Here is a 13,268-nt window from a genome sequence, read left to right as displayed (position 1 = left end):
GTTAAAGTTTCAATGACTCACTATGTACAAATGCCGGCGGGAGAAATGCTTACAAATCTTGCCGGTTATCTCCAGCTCTCTCTTCACTGTATATGCCATAGTAATCTCAAGAGACAATTCCCCGCATTCCTAAACTAAGCCCGCGAAAGTTACAAGTCGTGTATGCCTCACACAGTCAGCAACATTGCTGTTACGTTACTGGAGATACTTGATATATAAATGCAATGAAAAACGGTGACGGAATCAGCGCTATACAACTATTGCTAAAATAAGCTAATAATAAACCCCTACAATATACTCGTAACTTGACAGTAGGCATAAGGTGCATGGATTTACCGCAAAACACACATTCACCCTCATATAGAAACGTTTAAGTTTCCCACAGGGAAATAAACATCAAAGTATCTGGTAGTAGAAACGCGACCACCAAGTTTCTGCAATGCCCAAAAATGTGCTAATCAATTCTACTTAAAGTGTAGCTTATGAACTGTCACTCAAATACAACTTCCGTACTCCTTTATTTCGACTGGTGTTCTAACACGAAATGACGTGTTCTTATATTTGTTGTAATTGTATATTTTTTGAACCGACCTAAAAGAAACTGCATGAACTTGCCTTTTTGCTTACTCTGTAAAATTTGGTAACATTAACTAGGCGCCAACACTGCTGTTAGCATTTTTAAATGCAAAACAACTGTAGCGTGTTTTTAATTGCACATATCAATGCAAACCACAATTAAAACTATCGTGTTAACTTAACGCTGCCTATCGTTACAAAAGGCTGTTCCTCTTGTATTTTAACAAAAGCTTGGCTATCATTATCCTTTAGTTCTGTTTAACAAACACAACTGAATAGAGTCTCGCTACGCTTGTTTTGAAACATCGACGCGCGTTGAATCGGGACAGCTCTGCTTCATTGGTTCGCTATGGCCTGGAGCGAAACTATAGTCATCGTGGCGATTGTGCTTACTGTTCTTCTTGGATGGCTCTCGCCCCATGTTGTTCGCGCTTTGCACGCAGTGCTCAGCCGTAAACTTGTCTTCGATTCTTCAGTTCTTCAACGGAAGTCTAGTCTCAGTGTACCAGGCTCGGCATTGGATTCTGCAAAAGAAAATTGATGGCGTTTTATCTGAACTCTGTTTATTTTGGCCACACGCCAGAAAAAATTAACAGGCGCACTGAAAGACGTTGCGCTTAATTTATATTTACCACAAACAGATTTTAACTTTGACAAGAAACCGGTCTAAACAAAAAAATAAAATCAAGTTTTGCAAACTGCATTTTCGGAGCAAACTACATATTCTTGTATACTGCGCTATTAAAACATGCGACATCATATAATGTAGTTACGAAAAGAATCAAAGACTATAAAGCAATAAATTTTATCCTCATAAAGTGTATAAGCCGCAGGGGTTCCAGTAATAGGGTCGCGGTAAAAATAGGACACGAAGAAAGCCGCTCAAGCGACCAACAGCGTGGTCACGGTACAGTGGCTACGGAAAAACACTCCCTGTCGTTACGGTTCAACTTTCAGAGTAAATCCATCTCTGTTAAACTGAGTGACAAAATAGGAGTTGAGCGCTCGGCAGAGCAAACTTTCCATCCTATCTGCTCGCGTTGAAACGTACATAAAGTAGAGTGGGGGAAGATGGGACACCTTTTCATTCTATTTTCATATTTGGTAGTAAACAAAGAACATTCAAATAATTATAACTTCGTAACCTTACGACCCCCGTAGACAATTATTAATTGTTTAAAACACGATCAGGAGATTTAGATATTATGTGCTAAAAGTGTCCTGTTTTCCCCCACTCTACTATATATACACATATCTATGGTCCGCTTTGTGCCTACACTAAGACATATCGGATATATAAATTATTATGAATGGTCTTTAAAGTGATCTTTAGAGTTTAGTTTAACACAGTACCGTAAGGTAAAATACCGTTAGCAGATAATATGACACATTTTCCAATCGTGCATTTAACAACGACCTTTTAGAGTCGTGAGGATATGGTTATATAAATCCAGATTTCCCAACGTACTATATAATGTATACACGAGAAATATATTACACTGTCCCGATTCCGCGGTTCCTGTTAATATTACATTGCGTAAGCTCACACACTAAATACTCTTGTATTTTGGTGAACGTTTTGACCCTTGGTGCTGATTTATTAAAAGTTAGTTTATAACCGTCTAATAAATTGAATGGACACAAAGCTATTAAACTTTTATTTTGCGGACAGCAATGTAAAGCAGCGCGTAACTAAAGTTTCGTTGTATCACGGCCAAGTACTTTTTAAGCACGTCATTCGTATTTAGCAGCTGAGAAAATTTCGCGCCGATTTTTAAAAGTCGTTTACGTCACAAGATTGTTCGCTCTGTAGCTCCGTCTAACGGTTCTAAACTTTGCATATTATTCCAGATGTTTCCGGAGAAAATTTAGCCACAAAAGGAAGTATGGGATGCCGGTGTCTTATTATGAGGATGTTACTATCTGTTCATATTAGAGGAAAAACGTCGATTACCTGCTTTTTATGCAGTCTGGTAAAAAGTGAGTGTACTTTGTTTTAAATTGGAAGTTGTGTACGGTATACTGTTCTCGTATGTGCGCACAAGGTGTATAAAATAAAACAGCCGTGTTATAACAACTGTCGTTACTGCGCCACGCAAACATAAATAAGTTACATTATTTCATTCAAGAAATTCGTAACAAGTATCGATTTTCGCTGCTTCGCGCTGGTTGTTTGATTAATACAGAATTTAAACAAAACGAATATATACGTTATGTCGCTAGCGGGTTGTACAACGAAATAAGCATTATAGATATTTAATTTTATGTTCATAAATATTTAAAAAAGGTTTGGCTTGGTTTAAACGGGGAAAATGAAAATGAAAAAATAATAATTTGGCTGTTCGGATCATGTTAGTAAAATCGAGTATTTCTTGATTGATTTTTTCAGAGAGAAATTCCAACACTTATAAATAATGTGGCGTTCTTTTAGACGGCAGGAAGTAAATAGAGTTGTGGCCATATTGATTGACAACTATACACTGGTTGAAATAAAACTAAAAAAAGATTAAAAATCACCTAAAGTAACATATATTAACAACTATACCAAACAAAAAACATGGAGTAAAAAGGGTAAATAGCACTTCCCGTGCAGTGGCCATAAGGAAAAAACTAGCGCATCCGTTTTACTTAAAGAGATACGAATCGTGTAAAACAAGCTGGCATGGTTTGAATATTATGCAGAACACGACAGAAGCTGGTCGTATCGTCATTTCACTTCTTCCGCTACGTCACTCTATAAAAGATTTTCCCGTATATACTACTGAAGGTTATCCAAAGAATTATATCGCAGGTTTTACAATAGAGCGGATGAACTAACCATATAGAGTGCAGCCATTGATTCGAAATTCAGACTTGCGAGCGGCAGATTGATTAGGTGTGAAAAAAACTTTAATTTATCTGCAAGAGTTGTTCAGATCATTTACTTCAAACTTTTGCGCCAAATTCTTTAGCTAACTGATAAACGCATAATGTAAACTGTAAACAGCGCGAAGACGTTCGTTTGACTGCAAACACCATCGTCGCCAAACTTTGCAAAGTTACTGTCTTATAGACTTTCACCACGCCTGACGAAGTCGCTTTATATATTTGCAAATATAACAAGTTTGAAGATAACATTTTTATCAGCGCAGTTTTGACTGTTATTTGTTAAATAGTATAATGTAGCTTAAAGGGAAGTAATTCCTGTCGAGTTTCATTATTTCAGGGAAGTTTATAATAGCAACAATACGACAGCTGTTAAAATACGCATAGAACCAGAAGGTCGACCATGAATTTAGCTACACTGTGATTGCTATTGTCATATCAAGGAATTTAAATGTCAACAGAGCAATATAAGCGTCGAGAATGTGTATTAAGATAGACAAACTAGCTAGCATTCGTAGTTTTTTTAGGTTTTAGTGCATGTGTAATCTAACTTATATATTATTTTAACAAAACAAATTTTAGGTAGTTTTGTTTGTTTATTTTTTGTCAGACTCAGGCGTATACTTTATAAATATTTGATATACTGTATTATGTTTCGGTGTTCAGAGACAATTTCCTATTTGCTGCATATAGGATTTTTAATATAATGCACGAGGTGTATATTTTATCCTACCGGTACATTTAGTCTTGTATACACTTAACATCTTATGCCTAATCATTTTCAAGATTTAAGATTTTGGTGTTCGCTTATAAAACTGTAAATTCTCCGTTACAATATGTGGTAACTGACGAGTATAGCTTATAAGATAGCTTTAGCACCTTTAGTTAGGCACTAGCACGAGGCGTATGATATAAGACACCGGTGTTATAATGACTGACGTGGCCCGCCACGCGAGGATAAATACATGTCATTCAATTCAAAATTCGATTCAAGGTATACAATGCACTTGCAAGCTTTAGCTGAACGGCGCTTTAAAAAGCTGACGTAATTTTAATAATGTTGCTGTCACATATTAATTGTATGGATATAAATAATGTAATATAAACTCAAAATAATTTCACCGTCAAAAGTTTTTATGAAAATAAATGATTTAAAATCAGAAATGTTAATATTGAATGTGACATTAGAAAAAAATATCGACAAACCTAATGATCAAAAATATACAACTAAAAATCAATCGCAAACGAAAATTGATTTTTTCTAAAACTTTAATTAAATTTTATAGTCAAAGACGTCATAAATGACGTCATCTTTGTTTTGCTTCAGTCTAAACACACACGTCATTTCTTGTTTATTTGAGTAAGAAAGTCCGTAACATCCGGTTATTTTATGACGTAATAATTTACTTTCTTTCTCTGACCAATAACACACTTCCGGTATTAATCGTGACGTATCGCGAGAATCATTACGTCACATCCTGTGAGAATTTTGGAAACTTCGCAGCACAGCCATTTACTGGTTTCTAAACGGATATTTAGCCTTTTTGTTTGGTACAAGATGGAGATTAACTGTGGGGCAAGATGGAGATTAGGATATATTACTTATAACCGAGTTTAACAAGAAAAAAAACGCCTTTTTAGAGTCGTGAGAATACAGTTCTATACTTAATGAACTCTTTAGTTTTAGTAATTTTTTTGTTTACTAACAAATGAGACAATAGTACAGAAAAAAACATCGACCGTCCTACTCCAGCCCATACTACATCCATCTAACTAAAAGCGTGTTTTTTATAACTTTAATTATTTTTTACAGATTTGAAATTTTACAAAATTTTAACAAGTTTAACAATTAATCATGTCTGCTGACAACTTGAGCTTGGTAACAAATGGCACTATGAATCTTACGATGTGTGATTTGCAACCCAACAATCCATACTGTGGTGTATATGGACCGCAAAGGGTTGTCGAAGCTGTGTATATGACTTTACTTGTGGTCATTGGAACCATAGGAAACCTAATGGTCATATTTTCCATTATGTTGGAGAAAAGAATTCATAAAAATGGAAACATTTTTATAATAAATCTGGCAGTAGCGGATATCTTTGTAAGTATATACATTACTTTTATCGTGAAATGCGATTACTTATAAAAAAATACGCCCTTTTATAGGCTATTTATTTTTAGGTTTTAAATTGCCGAAAAAAACTTAAAATAAAAGTAGCCAACTAAAAAAAAACTTCATAGAATAAACAAATTGTTAAAAAAATTCAAAATAATCTATTTTTAAAATATAATTTATATATATATATATAGTTACAAATAATACATATATAGTTACAAATAAGCTTAATTTTTAATTATTTTATTTTTTTTTTGACTCAGGTCACCGGATTTTTTCTTCCCACCGTTCTTGCCAATGTTATTTACACAGGAAATTCTTTAAACAAACCCGCTTGTGACGTAGCCGGCTACGTCATCACGCTGACGTGTGTATGCTCTGTAAGCAATCTTACAGTTATTGCTATCAACAGGTCAGGACGAAAAAAATGTTTTGGGATAACAAATACAAAAGTTTAACTTCCTGATTTTACAATAACAAATCTGTTTCTCAATTAATTTTATTTTAAACCTGTGTTTGTGATACCAACTTTTCAAATAATGACAACATTTATTTTTTGTCAACTGTGTTTTAATACAATGGGACACCTTTAGCACATAATACCCAAATATCCTGATAGTGTTTTAAACAATTAACAACGGTCTAAAGGAGTCTAAGGATACGTTATTATAATTCTTTACATGTTCTTTCACAACCAAATAGGATAAGAAAATACATTAAAAAGGTGTCGTATCTTCCCCCAACTACTATAAGTGTTAAAACATAAAAGACATGGCTTTCAAAATGGTATAAACAAACTTAATTGTTATATCGTATTTTACAGGTACTGGGCAGTCGTTAAGAACAAAACTTATGCAAAAATGTTCTCAAAACGACGAGTATACATCATGGTTCTGTTGGTCTGGGTTTGGTCAAACCTTCTGGTTATTCCAACTCTCTTCGGATGGTCTGGCCTAACGTAAGTTATCTTAACTTAAAACTTGTGCGTGTATGTTGCATATATCATACAGTAGGTTCGGGGAAGATGGAATACCTTTTGATTATATATTCTCGTTCCATTTATTTGGCCTATAAACTTGGTAACTTAAGCGAGCACAGAATGTATAAACAAAACGTGGACATCCGTGTTATAACTTGCTTTGCCCCTCCACGAAAAGTTAACGGTGTATGAAACTGTATGAAACAGAACACCTGTGTTTTAACGGTTGTCTTTACCCCACCACGTGAGGCTAAATAAATTTCATTTATTCATTTATCGGCAAAGCAACCGCCGTATAATGTACTTAATATAAATAAGAATCCTTTGCTCCATCAGATACGACGAGAAAATGATGGAATGTGCATGGGACGACATGAAGAATCGATCCTACAATATTTTCCTTGTCGTTTGCGCAATATTGCTCCCGGTTGGTGTAATTGTCTTCTGCTACTATAATCTTTACAAGTGAGTATATATTGTGTTCCGTATTATTTTGGTTCATTCTAACATTTTTTTGTGTCGTGTCACGTAATTGGCAAATTTAAATTTTATTAATTTAGGATTGTGTCATCATTTTAAAATTGACTTGTATAAATACTTCCATTAACTCATTACAACAAGATGAATGAATGTGTATATAGGCATATACCTACGTTACCACACAGCTCAATATTACTCGTTCTTAATCAATAAATCACCTTGAGCATTTTAAGTATAGCTCTACCAACGCGTTTTCGTTATCTCTTCTGCCACGCAGAAAATACTGTGTCTACAGTTAAAAGTGTCTGCACTATTACCAATTTACAGCCATAAAATATTTTCGTTGTTTACATTATAGATCTGTACGAAGCCGAGGAGCATGGGCCCGATCCGCCACCTCTGTTGGTTCGCGATCAAACGATCGTCAAAGACGTTCTCTGCAACGTGAGACCAATTTGTTGAAGACGCTTGCAATGACTGTTGTATTATTTGTTGTATGTTGGACACCTTATGGGTTTGTGGTTGTGTTTGACCCCTTCGGAGTTGCCCCAACCACTAAAAAGGTAAATACTTAGTATAGCTGGTGTTTTGTATGAAATCGAGAAATGTAAGTTATTTACCCTCACACGGAGGGGTAAAGACAGCCGTTAAAACACAGGTGTTCTGTTTTATACACCTCCTGCCCGCTTACGAGATGCTATATACGTATTATGTGTGCTTTGTGGGTAATTATTTTTTGTTATATTATTTTGTTTTTTTAATGAATGACGGAATATTTAAAAAAATTATAATACCACCACTGAGTTGGAGCAGTTTGTATTATATATTTGGCTTTTGTGGCTGTATATAAATATTTATGCTTATTACTGCAGTCCAACTTTAAATTACAAAAGTCGACGTATATATTGACTGTGTAGTGGTACATTGTTTATACTTGTATAAACTTACTACATTAAATATGAGATCTTTGCGTTAGTCTTGTATTATTGCCAAACCTTGCTGCAACAAAGCTGAGTTTTTTAGATTAAGTCAATGCCTTTATTTTAAATGTAAAAAAAGAATAAAATTGTTAATTCTCGTATGGGAACTTTGATAGAGATAATTACGTTTAATGAACACTACAGAAATTTGCGACTGCAAGTCATAAAATATATACATAATCTAGGGTGGGAAAGATGGGACATCTTTTATTTCAATATTCTCGTCACATTTAGTAGTAAATAAAACGCATTCAAAGAATTATAAATCCGTATCCTCATGACTTCAATATAGACCATTTTTTATAACACGATCGTGATATTTGGATACTACGGGCTAAATGTGTCCTATCTTCCCCCAGCCTACTACGCATAGAGTTTCAGTTCAAAACAGTTGCCATACGTGAAAGGAATTCGACAGTTTTGATTATACAAATCGTTTATGTATATATTCTGTCCTGTATTATTTAACCGTGTTGTATCTCAACTAGATTGTTGCATGGATGGGTTTATCGAACTCGGTCGTCAACTTTATAATATACGGCACTATGAACCCCGTATTCAGAAAAGGCTACAAACACCTCATAATATTTGTACTATGCTGCAAACGAAGACAAAAGGGGTGGGTGTTAATTACATTAATAAACGTTGTTACTTTATCGTTTTATTTTTCAGTAACTTAATAATTATTTGGTCATCGTTTTGCAACGGAACATACATTCATCCGCATATTAAGTGATATAAATTACTCACTCTACCAACAGGAAAAATCACCTATATAGAATAATTAAAAATTATTTCCAAAAAAGCTTGCTTAAGTATAAAACCTTAAAAACACCATAAATATTCACAAAATGTTGGTAAATAGTTTAAAACCACTTTATTTACACAGACGAAGAGGAACAACAGAAGACAGTCTCTCTCTTCCAATCAGAAAACAAAATTCTCTAGAACAAAGCAGTAACAAAAAGACAAACTTGGTGAGAAGTTGTTTATGTGTATGAACATGAGTATATAACTGTGTATTACTATTTTAATATTCGTATATATAGTAGGGTGGGGGAAGATGAGACACATTATCATTCTATTTTCTCGTCACATTTGGTGGTAGACAAAAAATTCAGAGAATCATAAAACTGAAGTGACTTCAGTATACTATGATAAAACCGTATTCTCACGACTCCAAAGATCGTTTTTAATTGTTTAAAACACGATCAGGATATTTGGATATTTTGTGCCTAAGATGTCCTATCTTCTCCCACCCTACTATACACCAATAACTTAAAAATCCCGAAAATTAACAATTTTTACTGGACTCTTTTGAATAATAGAACTTTTAATTAAACTTTTTATGCAGTCCCAAACCATGACACCTGTCTGCAACTCCCGTAAAGAGATTCAAAGCTTCATACAAACCTAGAAGGGAAACGGACGGTCTTTGGAAAATCCATTAGGAGTGGTGTATTTATTTATATGAAACCACGAAGCTATAATCCTATCATTGAAAAAGTAGCCATAACAGATGTAGCCTTTTGAATTTATAGCAGGCTAAGTTCTACATAGTCTTGCGCTACCAAAGATCTTGTACATTGTAAAAAATTTACGTTTTAAAAAGAGGCCAGTTTATACGTAAGATAAACAGGAATACGTGTCCTGACTATTTAAGTTTTGTATTTCTTTTACCAGCCGCTGATTTCCGCCATACGTGTAGTTACTTATACCGCCATCAGTGTTATGTAAAATGTCGTGATTAGTACTTTCTTTTCGTAAATAAAATTACAAGACTAAACATCAAAAATCTATTTTTGTCAGGTTTAGAAAATTCCGAGTACTAAAATTGAATCACAATTACTCAGCAGGTTATATATTTTTGTAAAACCATTCTTTTACTGCATTTTCACGCACCTCTAGTTTTTTTAGTCGATTGTAAATACACCCCAAATAATTTCCACCGTCAAGTTTCCGTTATAAATTTCTGATAACACCGGCAGGGGTTTCACCTACACGGTTTTTATCTATTTAGTTTACATTTTGTTTATAAAAAAGAAATAAATACTTTTAAAATAGAACACACCGTCTTATTAAGATGGTTTGTTATTACTAAAGATAAACCCACCGTGGTACGTGTAATTACTTTAATTGAAATGCGATGTATTGCTTTTAATTTGCTGACGTACATTCGCATAAAATTTCGTAGAAACGGTGCTACACTTATCTGACTTATGTACTAGGTGAACTTTATGTTCGAAAGTGAACTTTTTGCCACAACAACAAATGATGAAAATTATGGGCCAGGTGGTCATCATTTATTCCTTTAACACCTGCTGTAATTTTTTTTATTTAAAGAGCTGATGCCTCGGAAGTCTAACAGGTAAAAGGATTACACGTCTTTAAAAATAAACGTACTGAAACATTCCAACTTTATATATGAGAATAATTAAGCCATTTTTATTTGTTGTTTGGGTATTGTTTAATTTATTTCTTTAAAATATAAAATGACCCACTTTAATAATAATGTGGCTTAATCTGTTCATCCTTTAAAATTCCAATAAATTATGGTTATATGTCTACTGTTTTGAGGTTTGTAATAAATGCTGGTCACTAATTTACGTGGAAAATCAGTTTATGGTGATTTAATTTGTTACAGAACAGATATATGCATCACTCAAGAAAAGTTAGTTTATAATTTGTTCACAAAGCAAGTAGGATGAACAAAGCAGTTGTGTGTCTTCTTATGAGCCTCTACTTGTTAAGTTATGTTGATATGACAACAGGTAAAAATAATTTTAGGTAAAATCTTATAGGCCTATTCCTATATATTGTTTTACTTTTTATAAGAAATGGCATTTCAAATAACTAAAAACGTTTTACTGCAAGTTTAAACTCTGCAAAGTTTGTAATATTTATTTATGCTTAGGTAACAGCAAATACAGTGGAACTTTTGAGAAACAAATTGCATCATCTGGTGGCGCCAAGCATTTTAATGTTCATTATAAGAAGTGCTACACTTCCATTCCCTCCTCAGTTCAACTTACTTTAACCACTTATCCCATTCATCTTAGTTTTGAAGTTTCGGTCTTGTATGTGCTTAAAACTTTCTTTGTTGTAAAGTTAGAAAGGCGGGGTCATCCAGATCGAGGGTGGAAAAGCGCTAACTTTGTTGTAGATTGGGTGGCTTGTTTTGATTCAGGTATTAACACTGAAAACTTAGGCCAATATATGTGTATATTTGTGCAGCTGTTGTGAGCATAGGTGTGTCTAGTGTATAAATAGCCACAGTTTTATAAATTGACTAAGCTAAAAATGTATAAACACACCATGTTTGCCTGTTACAAAAAATACAAAGATATCTAGTTAGAATAAAACGGCTGAATAGAATAAGTTTCATAAGTTTTAAAAAATAAACTGACCATTCTCATTATAAAAATAATCACATTATACCTTTTCCTTTCTCTGCAGTGGGAAACTGTTAATAGAACCCGACAGAAAGTAAGTCAACCTAGAGTTCATAGGGACATAATGAAGTTCTTTTGTATAATGCATGTGAATAAGTTTTATTTAAACTCTGGTGTTTTAAGTTCATCCTTTAAAATTCTAATAAATGATCTGTCTTTTGTTTGGGTGTTTTGTAAGTAATGCTGGTCACCATTTTACCTGGAACAGTTTGTAGTCAGAAGTAAATCTAAAATTGAACTCATGTACGCATCATTTGTGAAAGGATAGTTATTATTTTGTTTATGAAGTTAGTAAGATGCACAAAGCAGTTGTCAGTCTCCTAATAGGTCTCTGCTTGTCTGGTAACATTGGTGTGACAACAGGTAATTAAACTTTGAGTTAAATATTACATTGTTTTAATGTCTATCTAAACCTTGTACAAAACTTGGTATTGTAGGAAATTAAAAACTATTTAATAGTTGAAAACTCTGCAAGTTTGTGTTAACGATGCAAAGGTTTTAAAATTTGCTTTTTTTAGGTAACAACAAATACAGTGGAACTTTTGAGAAACAAATTGCATCATCTGGTGGCGCCAAGCATTTTAGTGTTCATTATAAAAAATGCTACACTTCTATCCCTTCCTCAGTTCAACTTACACTTACCACTTATCCCATCCATTTGAATTTTATTCTTTCAGTCCCCCATGTGTTCCAAAGTTTCTTTGTTGCAAAAATGGAAAGGCGATTCCATCCAAATCTAGGGTGGGACAACTCAACATTTGTAGTTGATTGGGTGGCATGTTTCGATTCAGGTATTTACACTGAAAATATGTAGCAATATAGTCCATAGTGGGTATAGATAATTATGTAGGGGTTAACCAGTGGGCATGAAGTTCATGAAAACACCTTGTATGTCTGGTGTAGGAGGCGTCCATGATGCCACAACTAGAGAAAAATAAAGAGTAGATGACCATCCAATTACAAATAAATTATTCTGAATCTAAAAGTAATTATGTTTCTTTTTTGCTCTGCAATGGGAAACTAACCAGAACCTCCTATTCCAGGGCCTTCAGTTTCAATAGGCTCTTGAGGCGCCAGGGTAAAAATAATCTTAATATCAAAATTATACAAAAAAATGCAATCATTAAAACATCTTTGATGCAAAAGTTCTTCTGTAACAACTGCAGTAGCTATTATTGTAACCAGAAATTATGTATAAAACCCAACTAAGAGAATGTCAACATAACTCTTAAATATAATGCATGTCAGTAGGTTTTAATTAAACTGTTGTGTTTTATGTCTGAATCTTCTAATTGTGAAAATAATTACATTTTTGTTTCTCTCTGTAGTGGGAAACTGTGCTCAACCACCTATAATTGCAGAATAGCCAGATCCAGATCCAGGGTCAATTATATTAAACTGAAATTAAAGCAACTTGACATCAAAGTAATAAAAAATAAATTATTACAAATTTAAACAAAAAATCGTCTATATAATTTTTTTGTAGCAATAACAGCTATCCATGTAACCTATCCATGTGTTTTATATCCAACAATTTAGTTAGCGCGCATTTGCTTTGATTTGCCTATTATTGTAGTAAATGTTTCAGTTTTTTTGTTGAATTTGAATTTACTGTAATTAATGATTTTTTTAAATCTTACTTTGTGTTTTAGGAATTCAAATATTATCTCAATAAAACATATGAACGTTGTAACTCTGTTTGGTTATTCTACTAAGTAACAAAGACAAAATGCAAAGTTTCATTGACTTTGATGCAGTGTTTTTTTTTGGTCAACTATTGATTTTTCCATAAGTGCGTCGTTTTTTATTGTTTTTTT

The 13,268-nt window shown here is 33.6% G+C and overlaps 1 protein-coding gene across 1 annotated transcript in view; it reads left to right on the top strand.

Annotated features, from left to right (window-relative positions):
* LOC149736908 (melatonin receptor type 1B-B-like) overlaps positions 1 to 11,612 on the top strand; it is a 31,880-nt gene extending 20,268 nt beyond the window's left edge. The window contains exons 4-16 of the mRNA XM_089876245.1: positions 2,428 to 2,556; positions 5,255 to 5,545; positions 5,824 to 5,972; positions 6,384 to 6,518; positions 6,876 to 7,004; positions 7,378 to 7,582; positions 8,488 to 8,618; positions 8,889 to 8,976; positions 9,354 to 10,116; positions 10,228 to 10,367; positions 10,644 to 10,770; positions 10,914 to 11,186; positions 11,456 to 11,612. Of these exons, the coding sequence (XP_089732371.1) occupies positions 5,297 to 5,545; positions 5,824 to 5,972; positions 6,384 to 6,518; positions 6,876 to 7,004; positions 7,378 to 7,582; positions 8,488 to 8,618; positions 8,889 to 8,976; positions 9,354 to 9,416 (1,149 nt within the window). The 5' untranslated portion in view covers positions 2,428 to 2,556; positions 5,255 to 5,296 and the 3' untranslated portion in view covers positions 9,417 to 10,116; positions 10,228 to 10,367; positions 10,644 to 10,770; positions 10,914 to 11,186; positions 11,456 to 11,612. The remainder of the gene's footprint in view (positions 1 to 2,427; positions 2,557 to 5,254; positions 5,546 to 5,823; positions 5,973 to 6,383; positions 6,519 to 6,875; positions 7,005 to 7,377; positions 7,583 to 8,487; positions 8,619 to 8,888; positions 8,977 to 9,353; positions 10,117 to 10,227; positions 10,368 to 10,643; positions 10,771 to 10,913; positions 11,187 to 11,455) is intronic.
* Positions 11,613 to 13,268: the final 1,656 nt, after the last annotated feature.

Source organism: Ciona robusta, chromosome 4 (genome assembly GCF_009617815.1).
Source record: "Ciona robusta chromosome 4, ASM961781v2".
Taxonomy (NCBI): Eukaryota; Metazoa; Chordata; class Ascidiacea; order Phlebobranchia; family Cionidae; genus Ciona; species Ciona robusta.
This window is presented reverse-complemented; position numbering and strand designations above follow the sequence as displayed.